This window comes from Zonotrichia leucophrys, chromosome 12, assembly GCF_028769735.1.
Source record: "Zonotrichia leucophrys gambelii isolate GWCS_2022_RI chromosome 12, RI_Zleu_2.0, whole genome shotgun sequence".
Lineage (NCBI taxonomy): Eukaryota > Metazoa > Chordata > Aves > Passeriformes > Passerellidae > Zonotrichia > Zonotrichia leucophrys.
This window is the reverse complement of record NC_088182.1, coordinates 342,007-358,846: the sequence shown is the minus strand read 5'-3', so window position 1 is coordinate 358,846 and position 16,840 is coordinate 342,007. Positions and strand designations below refer to the sequence as shown.

General features: G+C 53.8%; 2 protein-coding genes across 4 annotated transcripts in view; one reads left to right on the top strand and one right to left on the bottom strand.

The window, feature by feature from the left end:
* Positions 1-715: 715 nt before the first annotated feature.
* LOC135453450 (histone H1.8) lies at positions 716-2,209 on the top strand. Of its 2 annotated transcripts, none has more exons than XM_064724515.1 (5): positions 716-825; positions 1,022-1,287; positions 1,366-1,498; positions 1,577-1,614; positions 1,693-2,209. In XM_064724515.1, exons 1-5 carry the CDS (start codon positions 810-812, stop codon positions 2,083-2,085), a joined length of 846 nt encoding a protein of 281 aa, XP_064580585.1. In that variant the 5' UTR covers positions 716-809; the 3' UTR covers positions 2,086-2,209. The 2 variants fall into 2 exon arrangements, with proteins under 2 accessions (XP_064580585.1, XP_064580586.1); XM_064724516.1 differs by having other exon boundaries at positions 721-825; positions 1,025-1,287.
* A 1,582-nt stretch (positions 2,210-3,791) lies between these two features.
* PLXND1 (plexin D1) overlaps positions 3,792-16,840 on the bottom strand; it is a 66,906-nt gene continuing 53,857 nt past the window's right edge. For both annotated transcript variants that reach the window (XM_064724513.1, XM_064724514.1), the window contains exons 27-36: positions 16,073-16,229; positions 15,766-15,869; positions 14,732-14,795; positions 13,862-13,896; positions 12,690-12,794; positions 11,780-11,943; positions 10,258-10,405; positions 7,935-8,075; positions 7,053-7,127; positions 3,792-6,423 (exon numbers count right to left, since the gene is read on the bottom strand). In XM_064724513.1, the coding sequence (XP_064580583.1) occupies positions 6,307-6,423; positions 7,053-7,127; positions 7,935-8,075; positions 10,258-10,405; positions 11,780-11,943; positions 12,690-12,794; positions 13,862-13,896; positions 14,732-14,795; positions 15,766-15,869; positions 16,073-16,229 (1,110 nt within the window). In that variant the 3' untranslated portion in view covers positions 3,792-6,306. The remainder of the gene's footprint in view (positions 6,424-7,052; positions 7,128-7,934; positions 8,076-10,257; positions 10,406-11,779; positions 11,944-12,689; positions 12,795-13,861; positions 13,897-14,731; positions 14,796-15,765; positions 15,870-16,072; positions 16,230-16,840) is intronic.

The window sequence follows — 16,840 nt, the reverse complement described above, 5'->3', positions numbered from 1 at the left end:
TGTGACTCTGCGTGAAGTGGGCAGTCCCTGCTGTGGGGACATTTGCAGTGGGGATTGTTCTACACCAGAGTGGGTGGGGAAACAGTGGGGACTGTTTCTACACCAAGGAACCATTGGTGTTTTACTCAGGTTCTCCTCACTGCACGGAGGGGTCATGGAACTGACGTGGCTGCCCATGTCCAGGGCTGGGAATCCTCTCCCCTGAACATGGGATTCAGTGGGTGGATGCAAATTGTTGTCCTGCTTGTGACACCTGGCGATGCTGGGTGAGAGTTGCTCCTCCTGCCTCTGCTGGCTAACCAAGCAGCTTTCATTTTCCTCCTTTCACCTGTGAAATCTTCTCTCCCCACCATTTTCAGAGTCCCATTTCCTAGTGAGGCCACACTTGGTTAGGGAGACAGCACATCCCACCTCCACACTGGCAATGGGTCTGTGTGGGCCCCGTGCTCCGGGCTGGCTCCCTGTGCACCCCACAGCAAGTGTTGTCAGCAAGCTGCAATCCCAGCACCCCAACATTCACCTTGCAGCAGGTAGGCACCGTTTGTCTGCCCGCTCAGGGCACTTACCCTGCAAAGCCCCATCTCTCATCCTTCTCCCTCCAGCCCCTCCCAAAGCTTTGGCAAAGGCCATTCAGCTTCCAGATCCCGGCTTCCACCAGGGCTTCGACCACAGCAATTAGCAGCTGACAACCAGCACCTGTAGCCAGGCTGTTCATCAGATAAATTGGAGGGAGGCGAGCTGGCTGTGATAGTAGGGTTTGTGCTGCTGTGGGTGGAGGAGCTTGTGACTGCCTGGGTTTGTGTACTGCCATGGAGCCTCAGCTGGGTAAGGGGTCTGCAAGTGCTCTGGGGTCCCTCAGAGCTGGAGCTTGGCTCATACTCTGGGTTAGGGTGGTTGTGCTCCCTAGGGGGGCTGCAGGGATGAGCAGGGCTGTGGCACCTTGGCTTCTGGGGGCTTTGAGGCTGCTGGGGGTGCGAATGTCTCAGGACTGGACTTCAGTCCCAAATGGTCCCTGTTCCAGCAGCCAAGACCGTTGGCATCTCCGTGCGCTGCCGGGCCTCGCACCCTCCAACCCTGCAGATGGTCAAGGAGGCACTGCGGGCCCACGACGAGAAGAAGGGTGCCTCTGTCGTTGCCATCAAGCGTTTTATCCTGGCCAAGTACCCCACTGTGGACCCCATCCGCCTCAAGTACCTGCTGAAGCAGGCGCTGATCAAGGGGCTGAGCTGCGGGGACCTGGTGCGGCCCCACAACTCCTCTGCTGTGGGGGCCACTGGCACCTTCAAGGTGAGCCAGGGCTGCTGGAGCCACAGGGCTGGGGGCAGGTGCTGGCTGGCCCTGTTGACACCTCTCTCTCACCTCCAGCTAGCACGCAAGAAACCAGGGCACAAGCAGCAGCTGGGCCAGGCAGGTCCTGACAGAGGCCAGGCCCCAAAGCCAGGACAGAAAGGGAGCACCAAGGATTCCCAGGCCCCCGTGGCAGGAGCACGACCACGAGGTAAAGGGCTGTGGGTGCTGTGAACGAGCTGGCGCTGCCTGGCCTCGCCTGGACTCATCTGCTGCCCTTCCTCCACAGGTGCCACCAAGCAGCAGCCCAAGGTGAAGCCCGTGAAGGTGAGTCGGGGCCAGCAGCAGGGTTGGGTGGCTCGTGGCATAGCAGCACCCTGAGGTGCTCCCCTCTCTTCCCTCCAGGCCCAGCCACGAGCAGCAGAGAAGCCCAGGAGCAATAGAGCAAAGGATCCCCAAACTGCTGACCAGCCCCAGGCTCATGGCCCCGGGCCTTCAGGGCTCCCCAAGGCTGCTGCCCACCGCCAGGCCCCCCGAAAAGGACGCTCAGGACCCAGCACAGCTCGGGATGCTCAGAATGCAGGGGAGAGCGACAGCTCTTCTAGTGCTGGGGCAGAGGCAAAGGCCCCCAGGGGAAAGGGCAAGGGGAAGGTGCCCAAGGGGGCACAGCAGGAGGGCCCCAAGGCACAGGGAGGTCAAAATAAGGTGAAGAAACCCCGGGCGACTGCAGGAGCTGGGCAGGGGAAGGCCAGGGTGAAGAAGGCAGCCCCCGTGGCAGCAGACACAAAGGCTCCTTAGGGAGCTTAGCCCTGCTTCAGTGGGTCCCAGGCCCTTGGGGTCTGTGCTGTTTTCAGTCCCCAGGCAAGGTTTTAACTCTGTGTTCACATTATCCTAATAAAGCTTCTTTACTTGGCACATGGAATGGCATGACTGTTGGGAGTCCCTGTCCCTGCAGTTCCATCTCTCAGTGCCAAAATCCCTCAACCTGCACAGCACGCTGGTGAGCGGATGCTGCAGGCAGCTACCTTGCTGCCTGCCTTCACAGAGAGGTTCTCTCTCTGTCCCCATGTGTCCCCAGCTGTGGTGCCAAGGGCTGCTGGGCCTGGGGTCTGTGTGCAGGCTGACAGTGTGCCAGGTGATGGGCAGAGACCTGAGAGCCGTGGGACACAGTATGGTGACATCCCCAGGAGCAGAGAAGCTCAGGCTTGGCCAATGCTGTTGTGGAGCTGTGGTGCCCACAGGCTGTGTGAGGTGTTGTCCAGCCCCCTGTTGTCCTGGCTGCCCTTGTGCTAATGCCTGGCTGAGCTGGGATTACAGGAGCACCAGGCTGGCAGGTCTGGGTGCATGCCACAGGCAGGTGTCTCCCAGCAGAGGTGAAGCAGCCTGTGTTTAACTACAGTAAGAGGAAGACAGAGGTGTCTTAGGGCTCAAAACTTGAGTTTGGGGTGTTGCTGTAGCCTCCAGTGCAGCTCATGCTCTTATTACAGTCTATGGTACAGTTCCCACCTACAAACTTGTCTTGTGAGCTCCTGTGGTCAGTGTATCACACTTCCATTTAACAGCTTCAATTGCCTGAATTTCCCTTGCTCTGCCCAGAGCGGGGCCCTTCTGAAGGTCATGCTGATCATGTAAAGGGTTACAGTCCTCCTGGGTGGGAGAAAATAAGTGGAAGTAAAACTCTTTCTAAAGAGGATTTTATTAATCTGCAACTGGCCTTGCCATTGCCCTCCAAGGCTCCTGGCCTTGCTTTGGGGCTTAAGCAAGAGCTGAGCAAACTAGCTTCCCTTAAACTTCAGCCTTGGCTGCGTTGATCTATCTTTAATGGAACTGGAACTCGTGTCCCCCCAGGGACAGGGTGGGGAATGTGGCAGCAGTAACTGAGCAGAGTTCACGGGATTCTCAGATGGGGGTGGCTCACAGAGCACCACTCACCCATGTGGCAATGTCCCCAACAGCACCAGGCAGGGACTGTGTCCTCCCTCTCACCAGCCACCAGGTCTGAAATGCAAAGCTCTCTTGCTTTGAGAGGTCAGATAATTTAATGGCTGGATTTAGCTTTGCGAAGAGTCAACTTGCTAGTGGAGGAAGAAAATCCCTCTGGTGTGTGGAAAGCAGAGCCTTTACTAGGGCAGGGGGAAGATTTAGCAATGCTGTGGTTATTACGGGCCCTGGGCCACAGCTGGCGTTGGGGGGCTGAAGCTGCAGGCTCAAGTCTGATGCAGGAGGCACCTGGCAGAAGTGAGCAGCAGCTGCTGCTCTGGGGTTACCGATCCCCACGTGCCCAGCGCTGGGCAGCTCAGGGGCTGCTGTCCTCATGCTGATTGTGCCCTCCTGTGCCTGCTCCAGGAAGGGGCTGGGGCAATGGCTGTGGGAGTGGTGTGTGTGAGAGGTACAGACCTGTCCTCGCTGGGCTGCTGACCCCACACATGGTGTGTCTTGCATGTGCAAAACTTGTCTGCGCAGCTGTCATCCACGCGTGCTTGGCAGGAACTGCACTCCACAGGTTCAGCACCTTGTTTTATTACAAAGATAGGCTTTGCCAGGAGTCTGCCACTTCCACTACACAGCAGGTAAGGGCACTACACCCACAACACGTGCCAAAGTTTAAAAACATCATACAAAGGGCTTGGAGATTCAAGGCAACACTACAAACCCTCTGCTAAAGTTGTTTCATTAAATGGTTGCAGCAACTACTTTTTATTTTTTTTTCCTTTTTTTGGCTTTGGAAAATAATTAAATAATAAAACAATAGCCCCAATACATGGCCCAGCCACAGCACCTGGAGGCAAACTCTACTTACTCTTGGCTTACCTGTATCCTTTCCCTGTAATAAACAACATGGGGCTATAGCTCCATGGTCCTTTCCCTGCCTCCAATCAAGCTCAACATTCTCTGCTACCTTGGTCCTTCTCACCCTGGCCTTTCTTGTGCTGGGCCTGCCTACATCTCTGGTAGCTATTCACAGTTTCTAAAAGACAAAAACATCAAGAAATTTTTGTGAAATCAGTTTCAAAATAAAATGTAGCCCAGCTACATTCTTAGAGTTTCTATTCTGAAGCCACATCCTCAGCAAAGACATTGAGACCTCCACAGTGTAAGTACTTTTTTTGTAATTCTCTTAAAAAAAAAAACTCTGTTCTTCCCCTTTCCCTCCCTCCCCACTTTTTAACATACTGGATAAAGTCTACTGTTTGTTTTAAAATAGATATCTATGTACACATACACAACTCTGATGTTCTGGTTTCTGACAATTGTGGCATTACTGGAAATGATGGAATGGAGACCACCTGTCCATGGCAGTGAATCACCCAGGTGTTTTAGTGGACAAAGTCATCCAATGCCAGAATGCATCCTAGCCAGCTGGATGACTACCAGAGGCTCCCTTACACCCTCCTGCAGTGAGGTAGTGACTGTGTTTGTTTCCTGTGGTAGCTGGGGTGGTCAGCCTGTGGGCAGCAGCCTTTGCCCATGCAGGGATGCTGGTTTGAACACGTCCAGCCTGCACAGGGCCTGTGTGGCACTGGACACCAGAGTGGTCACAGCTCCCCAGGCTGCAGGAGGGACCACAGGCACCAAGCTGGGTTGGCAGGGTGGCACTGGGGTGTCTAGTCTCAGGCAAGCTCTCTTTGTCTGCCCCTGGGGCCCTCTCAGTGCCCCCAGCCTGAGCTGGGACATGCTCTGCCTTGGTTTGCAGCTCTGGGTGCTGGAGATGCTCTGCTGGCCTGTGTCATGGCCGGGCTGGGCAGTGCAGCAGCTGGGCCCAGTCCCTCTGCCCTTCAGGGCTGAAAGCAGGCCGGCCATGCAGCCAAGCCCCACTGCCCTGGCTGCCCTCAGGTACCAGCCACAGGCTGGCCCAAAGCAAGCAGAACAGGCTGCTTCAGGAGACACCTCTGCAGGACTGGCCTCGTGTCTGGTGATGGTCCCAGGGAGGGGCAGAGACAATGCTCTCTGGTGTCTGCCCTGCGTGTGGCCTGAGGCCGCTGTCACAGGGCTGGCAGCAGGCCCCTGGCACGGGCACACAGGGTGTTACTGTGGCTGAGGGGCTGCAGTGCCATGGACACGTGTGGGGCCAGCGTGGTGGGCAGCAGCTGTCACAGGGCTGTCAGCAGGCCCCTGGCACGGGCACACACGGTGTTACCAAGGCTGCAGTGCCATGGACACATGTGGGGCCAGCGTGGCGGGCAGCAGTGAGGGCCAGCTCCTTCCCCAGCCGCTGCCCCCCGGCTAGTGGGCTGTGCAGTGCTCACCTCCCTGCTGAGCTCCAGCCCCCATGAGCCTGGGGCACAGCCAGGAAAGGGGAACAGCCCTTCCCGTGCCAGCACACACTGGGCTCCCTGCAGCTCCCAAACAGCTGTCTCCTCTAGGGATAAAGTGCTTTCACCTTGCCTTAGCTGCTTGGGAAGCAACTGCTTTGTCTCCGCCTCAAGCTCCCTGTGTTGCCCAAGTCTCAGATGGAGGAGTGGTTATGTTTACACATACAGTACAAAAATTAAAAGGCACAAATATACACAGAATGCAGCAGATAGTGAACAGCTCATAAGAGTCCCTGATGTTGGAAAAACAAGGATGTTGGAGAGATGGAGTGGGAGCTCAGGCTATGATGGTCTTTGCTGTCTGTGGTCATTACTCCCTGAGGTGACCCTTCTGCTTTGTGTCTGTTGTTCCGGGCTCTGCAGCCCCATCCCGAGGAACCATGCACAGGGTTGCACGGAGTGCTGACGGCTTGGCTGCTGACGAAGGGGAAAGTGGTGAACTGAGCTTACCACAGGCGTCATGACTCCATTTCTGGCTGGCAAGAGCAAATAAATTATGGGTGCCACAGTGCAGACCAGAAGAGTTTTAGCTGCTCAGAAGGGTGTCTTGTGGTTACTTGTGAAGTGAGGCAAACTTGTAGCCATGGCCAGGCCCACTCCCTCCACAAGGCTGGTTTGAGTACGACCAAGCTGTGCCTGCAGCTGAAGGCAGGGTCCCTTGCGGCACTGTGCTGCAAGAAAGGTCACTTCTAGGGCTGCAGCCAGCCTAGGCTTCACTGCAGGACTCATAGATGTTGTCCTCCATGAGAGCAATCACTTGCTCAAATTTGTGCTGGAGCTGGGTGCGCTTTGTCGTGGGGTTTGCGTCCAGGGCGGCCACGATCTGTGGGAGACAGGCAGGCAGGGTGCTGAGGCAGCGTGGAGTGCTCACCTGCCAGCCCAGCTCACCCCACCAGACCTACGGAGCCCAAATTCCAGCCAGAGCTCCAAAGGTGAGAGCCCACCCAGTCCCACAGCCCCTGTGCTCACAGCCCGGGCACCCCTGCTCTCCCAGGGTCCCTAGGAGTGCAGTGGTACATGACAAAGTGCACTGCTGTACTAGAGCTGAGGGCACAGCACCAGCCCAAGGTGGCACGGGGGCAGGAGCCAGCCAGGGTCACTGCCTCAATGGGGCGGGGACAGCAGGTGCAAGTTAATTTGGGGGTGGACCTTATCTGCATGTTTTGCTCTCCTGAAAGGGTCTAATACATCTGGCAGCCCTTCTTTAGTCCAGCTAAATGCCATTGAGATCAGCAGGGAATAGCCAGCCTCCTCTTCCAAGAAGTTGCCAGCAAAGGGACAGAGAGTAGGTGCATCTGGATATGCATCTATTGCATATGTACTGCAATTATGCACAGCCCAGCAATGCTGCTTTGTGGGACTGGAGGCAGGTGTCTGCCTGCAGGGTTGCTGCAGCGATGGTTCCTCCCTTCCCAGGCAGGCCAGAGCCCCTGTGCTGTAATCCCCACTCACCTGGGAGCGGTATCTCTTGGCGTATTTGTAGATCTCAGCCATGGCGACATTGGTGTTGAACTCATTTCGGTATTTCTTTATAAAGACAGAAAACAGAGGGGAGAATATGAGCAGGATGGAGCTCGTGAGCTCTAGCCCAGCCAGCAGGCACTGACTATGGTAAAAGCAGGTTGTGCCTGACTTATGGTCACATTGGTACAGCTGGATTTTTAAGGAAGGTGCATTTGCTTGCATCAGGATGGGTCTTGGTCTTTTCAAAGCCAGTTGTAAATACCCACGCCAGGCAGCACACTTGCATATCCCTCTGTGCCCAAAGCCATTTCACAGGAGGGGACAGTGCACCAGCTGTGCTGCGGAATATCAACAGAAAAACCCTGCTTGGTGCCCAAAGCTAAAACACCCTGGTGAGAAGGTTTGATTTTGAGGAACCTGTGGTGCATAGTTGGCAGGACTCAGACCTGGAATGTGGCTGCCAGCTCTTGAGGCTGGTACCAGGGCTGGCTGCCTGGGACTCAGGGCTGTCCCTGGCAGTTGTGCCTGGGAGCCAGCTGGCTGGGTGGCTGTGGGACTGCAAAAATCCTTGTCCAAACTTCCTGGCTTTTTGGCACTGAATTTTGCTCTCAATTCCCAGTGGTGCCAGAGCTAGTTAGGCTCAAGCAAACTCATGGGTGTTTTCTGCAGTTCTGGCAGTAATTGAAGATGCTTGGAATTAGGTCAGATGAAGTTTGTGTGTGGAAGTTTCAGGCACAATATCCTTTTTTGTGTGCTCCTTCCAGCATCTAAGCAGTAGCTGATTGCAGCCTATGTGCGTTCCCTGCTGTTGCCAGGCTCCAGCAGGACACTGAGCCTGCAAACTCAACCCCATCCTCTCGGCCCACGTACCCGCGACTCTTCGGCGAGGTGGGCGTTCATCTCCTGCTCACTCAGAGGGGGCATGTCGTGGATTTGCTTGTAGTATCTCTGCACTATCTTCCGGTACTCGGGGATCTCCTTGGCATACAGCAATTTGTTGGTCGGGGAGTCCTAGAGCGAGAGCGAGACACAGAACTCAGGCGCTGGGTTGCTCCCAGCTGAAAACCTTACCCTGTTTTCAGAGCAAAGCACTGACACCGCATAGGGACCTCAGCTACAGCTGGCTGCAGGGAACAGCTTTGCCTTTGGTCCCAGCTGTCACCAGAGAGGACTGTGGTGCTGGAGAGCACCAAGGCACAGAACAGCTCATGGCAGAACAGCTCAGACACATCAAGGATCTGTGGATGGGCACCATGTGCCTGTGGAGACACAGCCCCATCCTGCTGCCCTTGCATGGGCTGAACACCCATCAGCTCAATGCCAGAGAAGGGGGTGATGGGTGTGTGGTTTAATTTGCAGCAAGCGCAGGCTAAAAGAAAGTCCAGGGTCAGGTGGGATGGCTTACTGCCAGGGGATGCTCTGCAGGTGAGGTAGCACACCTGTGCCAGATCAAACACTTGGGCTCTGTGCTGCTGTGTGCGTGGAAATTGGCAACAAGGGAGGGGCTTCTGCATGTCTTCTGCTGGCGGTTTCTTGAGCAGCCACACTGATTTAAGCTAAAGAACAAAGCTATCTTACAAGTTGAACTTCGTCAGCTGAAATGTTGCTTTTGGATTTTTTTCATGTAGCTTTGATTTATTTTGCATTGGCTAATCCAGGCTGCCTGGCCTAAATTGAGTGCATGTAAAGTAATTAACAGAGAATACTGAATTCTCTTGATTAATGTCAGCTTCAAGACAGCAGCCTTAACCTCCCAGCCATACAACTGGGTTGTACCAGTGGAGGCACAACCCTGCTGCCCTCCTTGCAAACACAGCATGAATAATTTTAACCTCAAGGCAATCCTGCCCTCCTGATTTCATTACCCCAGCAATGAACTTGGCTGACTAGCCTGTGTTACATCCCCAAGGGGAATGCCCCAGGCTTGGGGACACCAAAGGGAGTGAGATCACCACGTCCTGTCCTGCCATCCCGACACCAGTGGCGGGACTGCTCCCCAGTGCTCTGACAGGTGGAGAGGGGAGAGGACCTGCTGATGGCAGGGAGTGGTGGCTTCTGCTCACGGGCAGCATACTTGGCTCTGCCAGGCAGGAATAGGGGAGCCTGGGGTGACTCCAATCTGCTGCTGCAATCTGTAGCTTGGCTAATGCTGCAGGGGAAACAGGAAACGGGCACCAGATCCCACAGCAGTTTATTTTCCAACCCACTGACAAGGCATTGTGAGACTATGGCCAACTTACAGAGAGCCTGCTCATAGCATTATTTTTTCCCCTTGGAAACAGGAAGGAAAACTCTGCTGCCTCTTTTCTAAGTTATTTTTTAATTTACGTCTGATTTGCCTCTATGATGAAGAGATGGGCACTGATTTCTTAACTGCTTGTGCACTGTCGATGTATGGACTGAGTCTGCTCTCACATTTGCAGTATCAAGAGCAACGTGCTGAAACCAAGGGAAGAATCCAGTCTGGAAAATGCTCAGTTATACACTGCGTGTACATGCAAGCTGATTTTTATGCTGAGGGTTTATTCTTCCCACATTACTCAACAATTCATTCACTTATACTATTGTATTCCAGAGAAGTGTTTCCATCTGTTGTCTGACTCCAGCTGACCCCTCTTCCCCTCATCTGCCACTTGACAAGGACAAATTGTAGGTGTTTCGTAACACATGCAAAAAAAAAGACCAAAACCCAAACAAACAAAAAATCAAGCACTCATTAGATCTTCCTCCAGCATTAACCTCTCCCAGCAAAGGCTTCCTGCAGCTCTGGGGCTGGGGGTGTAGCGCCCACCCCCTCACCGCAGGGTGTCCCCCAAGTCACACACTGTCACCACCAGCCTCTGGGATTGGGGGCAGTGGGGGGGATTTACAGCATTTCTTAATAAAACTTTTTTATGTCAGGAAGTTTCAAATGTCAGCACTGTGCTCAGCCAAGGCAGTGGGAGAAAAGAGAATGCACATGGGATGTCTTCCAGCCAGCCAGCCCCGCGGGCCTGTGCGTGGGGCCCGAGGGTGGGAGATGGAGCTGGCTGCTGCAGCCTTGTGCTTGCTTGGAGCAGGCTCTGGTGCGCTGGTGTGCTGAGCCCAGCCCAGCCCCAGCTGGCCATGGCACTGCGGGCCGGTGCCCTCTGCCAGGCCCTGCCCCAGCTGGTCCAGCCCGTGGGTGCCCGGCAGGAGCCCTCGCTGCAGGTACCTTGCCCAGCTGCAGGTCCGAGAGCGAGCAGGCGTCGATGAAGGCCTGGGCGATCACAGACAGACAGGCGTCGATGTGGTCTGTCTTGTCAATGTCGAACACAAACTGGGGGTTTTTCAGGATGTTGACCCAAAACCTCAGTGGTAGGCTGCAAAGGAAGGATCCGGGGACACACACGAGATGAATTTTTGTGTACCAGAGGAAGAGGGGTGGAAATGCAGGAAAGATAGTGTATAGAAAGGGAGTAGTAGAGAGGAAAGCTGAGAAGATGAGTTCTGCTTTTTAATGACCCCCGGTACAGACCCCTGCCTTGATAGAGGGGCAGGGACACACCTTCACTCTCCAGATGTTTTTTCAGGCTGGAGGATGTGGCACACACACGGCCCTGCTCCTTCAGCAGCTCCCAGCAGCTGCAGGCCCAGAGAGGCACAGCAGCCTTGCCCGTGTGGGTCTGTTGAGTCAGGCTTCCCCACTTGCTGCTCTTTGGTGCAATGGTGTCCTTCCTGACACTAACCCATCATCTGGTTCTGATAGTGAGCCCCACAAAACACATTTGGTCTGTCTTTTTTCTGTTTTCTCATCATTTTCTCCAGTTATTTCACTGCTGATTTGGCCACAACACAGCTTCAGTCTATTGCTCACCCCTCCTACCCTCCACAGCAGCTGAGAGGTGAAAACCGCTCTAAGTCTTGGCTCTACAGGACTGTGAAGGTAATAAAGGGTAGGCAAATCTGTTGCCCAATGGTTGCATCTGCATGCCTGCTTTCCCTGTAAAATTTGGTTTTAGTTTTCACACATTGGGCTGGAAACAGTTCCTGTCTCCACCATCTTCAAATTGCTGAGCCTCTTCTTGACACTCTCTCCAAGCTCCCTGCTCTCTTTATTTAAATCCTCTGGTTTCTTTCCTGCACTATTTCCCCTTCACTTTGGCTCCTCCACCCCACTGCTGCTGCTCGTGTCCCTCAGCACCACTCCATCGGGTGCCACTGCTGCGGTGCTCACCAGCAGGCCATTGTCCCAGCACCTGCTCCTGGAGTCCCCTCAACACCCTGGAGACAGCCTGGTTACAGACCTAAGCAGGAAAAGTGCCACTAAAGGGCTGGAAAGGCAGAAAAAGAAATGAAAAGGATCCAAATATGTGGGTTTTAAAATTTCCATGACATTTTTAAGACCTGACGTGGTCTTGGACTCTGTCTCAGATCTCCAGTGCTTGCAGCTGACACCATTGCTGTCTGCCATCATCCTATTTCTCCCTTCATTATTTGTGTGTGCCAGTTCTTTCGGCCTTTTGTCTGCCCATGCCTCCTCTTTCAGCTCACCGTTCCCCTGGGCTTCATATTTGTTCAAAGCTCTCCAATCCTGTGTTTGGCTTCATCTTTCACAGCCCTCTCTGCCACCCTCCCTGTTTTCCAAGTCCCTCTTCTACTTATAGCAATCTAATGATTAGTGCAGGACACAAGGGTTTTGCAGCTGCTGCTCCCAAGAGATGGAAGGAAGAAAAGAAAGATTTCCTTTTCCAAACCTGTTGGTCTTCCAGATGTGCAGAGTGTCAGGGTCTGTGATGCCTCTCTTCTCTGCCTGTTCCTCTAGGAAGTCAAAGAAATACTTCACAGCCACGGGTGGTTTATCGTCTCGGATACTGAGAATGGCTTTGAACAAGTCATCCAGGAACTTCTGGAGTGTCCCCTGCAGGACAAGGACACAGTGGACCCTGGGGAGAGCAGCAGCACCCAAGCCCAGGAGAACAGCAGAGGGGCTGGGACTGCTGCCCACCAGGGGAAACCCTTTGCTGCCAGTTGGATAGGTCAGAAGAGAGAGGGGATGCCGAAGCAGGGAGGGAACAGTTTGTTAGTGGATAGTGATATGGTAAATTTGCATTTAGGGTTAATTTCTTTTGGCATCAAGATTTTCTTTCTTACTGCTGGGATCTCACATCTGTGCTTGGTCTGTACACCACAGACAGAGAAGACTAGAGACTGCTGGCCATCCCTGTGATCTTTGCTTCAGGGAGGCACCATGCTGGGATTAAAGATGGGCCAGATCTGACCTCAGATCACACAGACATTTCTCCTGCTCCCACAGCTGAGCCTCTCCATCTCCTGTCCCAGCAGCATCTCTTTCTGGGGAGATGGCCTCAGGTCTCAGCTATGCATCTCAAGCCCTGAGGCAGCCAGAATCCCTTTAGTCTGCACAGACGCCAGTCCATTGCAGGGAGATCCTGCGGGGCATCGCACACAGCAAGGATGCACTGGGAAGCTGGAGGGACCCGAGGAGCCCGACAGCCTCACTAAACATGCTCCAGCCATGCAGGAGAGGGGTCCCACTGCCTCTGGGGAGCAGCCAGCCCTGCAGGGCTCCTTCCCTGGAGCAGGCTTTCCCTACAGACCACAGACAATCCCACCTGCCAAGAACGGGGGCGGCCCAGCTCCTACCTTGGTGGAGAGCAGCCGTGTCAGGTAGATCTCTGGAAGAACCTTCTTCCTATGGCTCTGTCTGTGGGACTTCTTATGTTCCACTGACTCGTCAGTTGGGAGAACCTGGTTCCAGATAAAGCACATGGTCAGAGCCCTCTTCCCTGAAAGCATCCCACTAAATTTTCCTTCCAGCATAGAATTTCAACCGCATATAAAATTCAATTAAAAAGCAGTTACTGCTTTATAAACACACCCTTATATGGCTTAAAAAAAGTGATCCATAATACTAATTTTTATGACATTTGTTTCTCCTCTGCTCTTTATTGCCCCTCTCACCCTAGATGAAGGAAATGAACCCATCCATTTTCCTCTGCATGCTGGCCTGTTTGCCCCACTGGGCTGCACTGCACCTTGGGCTCCCAGCAGCAGTGCCCATGGCTTCTGCAGAAACCAGCTTTGCTTGGATTTGGAAAAAGCACAGTATGTAGGAATGCTGGCTTTTTCAAAACAAAAATGAATATTCCACTGGTTAGGTCAGTGAATTATTCTCTATAATGACAAAGCAAGCAACTGACATCCATCTTGGCATTGTTTCACGTGCGAACAGTTGGCTTCCCATCCCTTCTCCCTCCTTGCTCTGCATGTGTGTGTGTGCATGTGTGCTTCTACTTGAGCATGGAAATGCTTGCAGAGAAAAAAAGCCTCAAACCAGACTATAAAATATTGTTGTTGTCCATGACACCTTTTTTCATAACAGCTTTTAGCAGCACTTAGCACTTGGCACTTCCAGCACGGTGCAGCAGCAGGAGCCCACGGGCCTGCTGAGCCCAGGAAGCAGGCGGGATGCCAGGAGCTCCCAGCAGGTGACAGCCGAGGTGTCAGGACGCCACCACTGACACTGTGCCACGCTCTGACCTCGCCCCTGAGCTCTCTGTGCTGCCAGCAGCTCCATCGGACACAGCACCTTCTCTGCCATCCCAGTAATTCTTTATCATGTCCCTCAGTCTATCTACAGATAAAGCTTATCTACAGATCACCTTTCTGTGCCTCTTTGAACCCTGCTGAAGAGAACTAATGAGCCCTGATGCAGCTTGTTCATCACAACTTGCACTACAGCCCACAGAAATAATTTAGTATCAGCAGCCCCCACATGCAGCCATCATCCCTGCAGCCAGGAGAGGGGTACTTACCAAGTGGAAGTACTTTTCAGTGTCCAAATCCTTCACTGTGAAAAAGAAGAGAGACACAGTGGCTCAGTCAGGGGGGCCCAAACTGAAATCCACCTACACTGGTGACCTCCATGTCAAGAGGCATCTGAACCCCAGGAATCCCAACACCAAGTTGGTGTTATCAACCACAAGTGATCTCACCGTTTCTCCTTGTTTTGGGGTTGTTTATGGCATTATCAGGCTTGTGACAAAGTCCCCTGGGAGATACTTTAAGGGGGACCTGAGGGATATTTTAAGAGAGACTCAAGAGGGCACGAGAGCAGGGTGAGCACAGGGGCACTCCTGCACTGTGAAGCCCTGCTGTGCCCTGCTGTGCCCCACACCACCAGGATTACTCCGAGCCTCAGCACCAGGGCAGCTCCTTGCCACAGCAGGCAAAGGACTCCTGGAGAGCCAGGCTCTCTGGAGGCAGCCTGGAAACAGGGTTTGAAATTCTTTGTTTAATGTGGATTTTTGTCTCACTTGGTCTGTTTTCATTCAGCACAGCCTGAAACCTAGAAATGCACTGGCAAAGGACTGAATATATGTAACTGGGAGGGAGAGGACTTTTTCAACCAAGTGATTTCAGATTCTTCCTTTTTCTCACTCTGTCAGCACAGATTGGATGCCAGCTCCCAGTGAGGGTGTGAGATGGAAAGGTGCAAACACCTTGAGGGCTGGGAGAGCACCATGAGGCAGAGGGAGGAGATTGGACAGCACACGTTTAGAGCCACTGCATCCCCAGGAACGGGGGCTGGCAGTGTCTTCCAGCATCCCCAGCCAGAGACCACCCTGACAATGCAAGCATTCCTGCCCAGTCATCAGCAGCAGGGAAGAGGAGTGAGATGTTACCTCTGCTCAGCGTGGTGTCCTTCTTGTCCGTCAAACTCATGGCCAGGGATGCCCCTTCAGGGATCTGTGCAGGAAGGGAAGAGCACACATTGATGATAGGGGCCTTATCAGTGCCTCCCTGCTCCTGTGGACATCCCAGGAGCTGGGGGATGCTGGTGCAATCATAGTTCTGCCACAAACATCCCCTGAACCTGCCCTGCTCTGCCCCCGTCCCTCATTATGTGGAAAGGGAATTTTCAATACAATTACAAGACAGTGAGGCTCTCAAACCCGATGGGAATTGGGCAAATACATGTATCTAAGGTACATTTTTGGATGTGGACACCAGGTAATTTGGAAAGGAAGGAGAGTTTGGCTGTGCAGGGGCTGGTTTGCGATTCCCCAAGGGAGAAGGGGTGGTGGCAGCCTGGGGCTGGCGCAGGCGCTGTGCTGGGGGCAGCGTGCCAGCGGCACGGCTGCTGCCCCGATAACCACGCCATCAGCACTCAGCTCCACTTCTGTTTTCCAGGCACGGCTACACACCAGGGAGGATTACGCTTCCAGGCATACCAGGGAATATGAAAATCGTTAAGTATTTCTGGTTTCATTTAATTTTAAACAGAAAAACAGTCAAGAAAACAATCTGATTCACCATGTTTCCTCATATTTTTGGCCTCACTGCCTCGATGGTATCCCTAGCCCCTGCTCTCAGGCACTGACAGTTGTAGCTGCAATTTCAGCAGGAGTGCGGATCAAGAGCACAGTGATACTAATCAGCCAGGCTGGTGGCCCTTGGGAATAAGAGCTTTTTCCCCCCCTCTTTCTGTTGTCAGTAATAACTTGTTTTGCATGAAGAGTGTTAATTAGTTTCTGTGTGTTGCAATATTAACGAGATTCTCGCCAGGGCAGATGTCTATTCCCTGGAAGCTCTCACGGAGCTATGGCAACCTCTCTGCTTGTTCCTGATGATCCCGTTTTGGAGGGGAACCGCAGCTCGCCCTGGAGGCCAGGCAGGCCCCGGGGAGGCAGGGCTCCCCTGAGGGGTCTGGCTTTACCTTGTAATGTGCCAGCGTGTTGAGTTTCTTCCTGCCGTCCTCCACCACCGAGGTGTCATCGAGGTCCCGCAGGATGTAGCTGTCGGTGCTGGTGGCAAACCACTCTGAACACAGAGAGGGGAGAAGTGAGACCCCAGCCCGAAGGAGGCAGGGCAAGGGGGTCTGGGACTGCATGGCTGCCCTGGTGTCTGCCCTCCTGTCCGTGCTGCTTCACCCACTGCTCTGACAGGCACCAACAGCTGCTGCACAACTACAGGTGCTTCATCTGTTTTTACAGAGTGGCTGGTGCCCTGCACCTGGTCCTTACCGAGGTCAACGTCTTCCACCCTTGGCCACTGGGAGTAGGGGACGTTCTTGCAGAAGGCCTCCAGAATTTTCTCTTTCACTTGACTCAGTGTGTCCGTGTCCATGGCTCTGACACTCAGGGAGTCCATCCCACAGCCTTGGAAGGAGACATTGAGGTTCTGCAGGGAGAGGCTGTGTTAGGGCCGTGTTAGGAACAATCTGCCTGGCTCTGCTGGCTCCCAAGAATGCTTGGAACCTGTGGTGTCTGCACAGCTCTGGTTGGTGTGCCCTGGGCCCCATGCTGATGGAAATCAGGCTGCACTAATGTGGCCATCGATGCTTTACAGCATGAGAAACACTGATTTACAGCCCCAGGGACTGAGGGCTCTGTTGATCAAGGTGGGAGAACTCAGGGAGCAACAGAGCAGCCCCATCTCGTGTTGTCTTAGTAATGGGGTTTGACCACCACAGGCAGGAGGAAGGGTCAGCCCCCATTACCAGCTGTGTCCTCACTTGCTTGGCTCCAACTGGTGATTGACAGGACCACCAAAGCTCATTGCTCAGCCTCTGCTTGATGCAACGGGATCCATGCTCAACCAGTGCTAAGCCTGCTGCAGGATGGGTTTGCTGCAGTGCAGGGAGCCCTTGAGAGCTCCTGGACAGCAAGACAGGCAGCTGTGAGCGCCTACAGGCTGCCACAGACACCTGCTCAGAGACCAGGGAGGCACAGCTACTGCCTCAGTTGCAGCCCAAAGCTGCAGGGCAAGGAGAGCAACTCTTTCTATAAGAA

What these genes read in the sequence shown, in the direction of transcription:
- LOC135453450 (XM_064724515.1), top strand. An exon ending in GGGCCACTGGCACCTTCAAG is followed by an intron (nt 1,288 to 1,365) that starts GTGAGCCAGGGC and finishes TCTCACCTCCAG; the next exon opens with CTAGCACGCAAGAAACCAGG. An exon ending in CCAAGGTGAAGCCCGTGAAG is followed by an intron (nt 1,615 to 1,692) that starts GTGAGTCGGGGC and finishes TCTTCCCTCCAG; the next exon opens with GCCCAGCCACGAGCAGCAGA.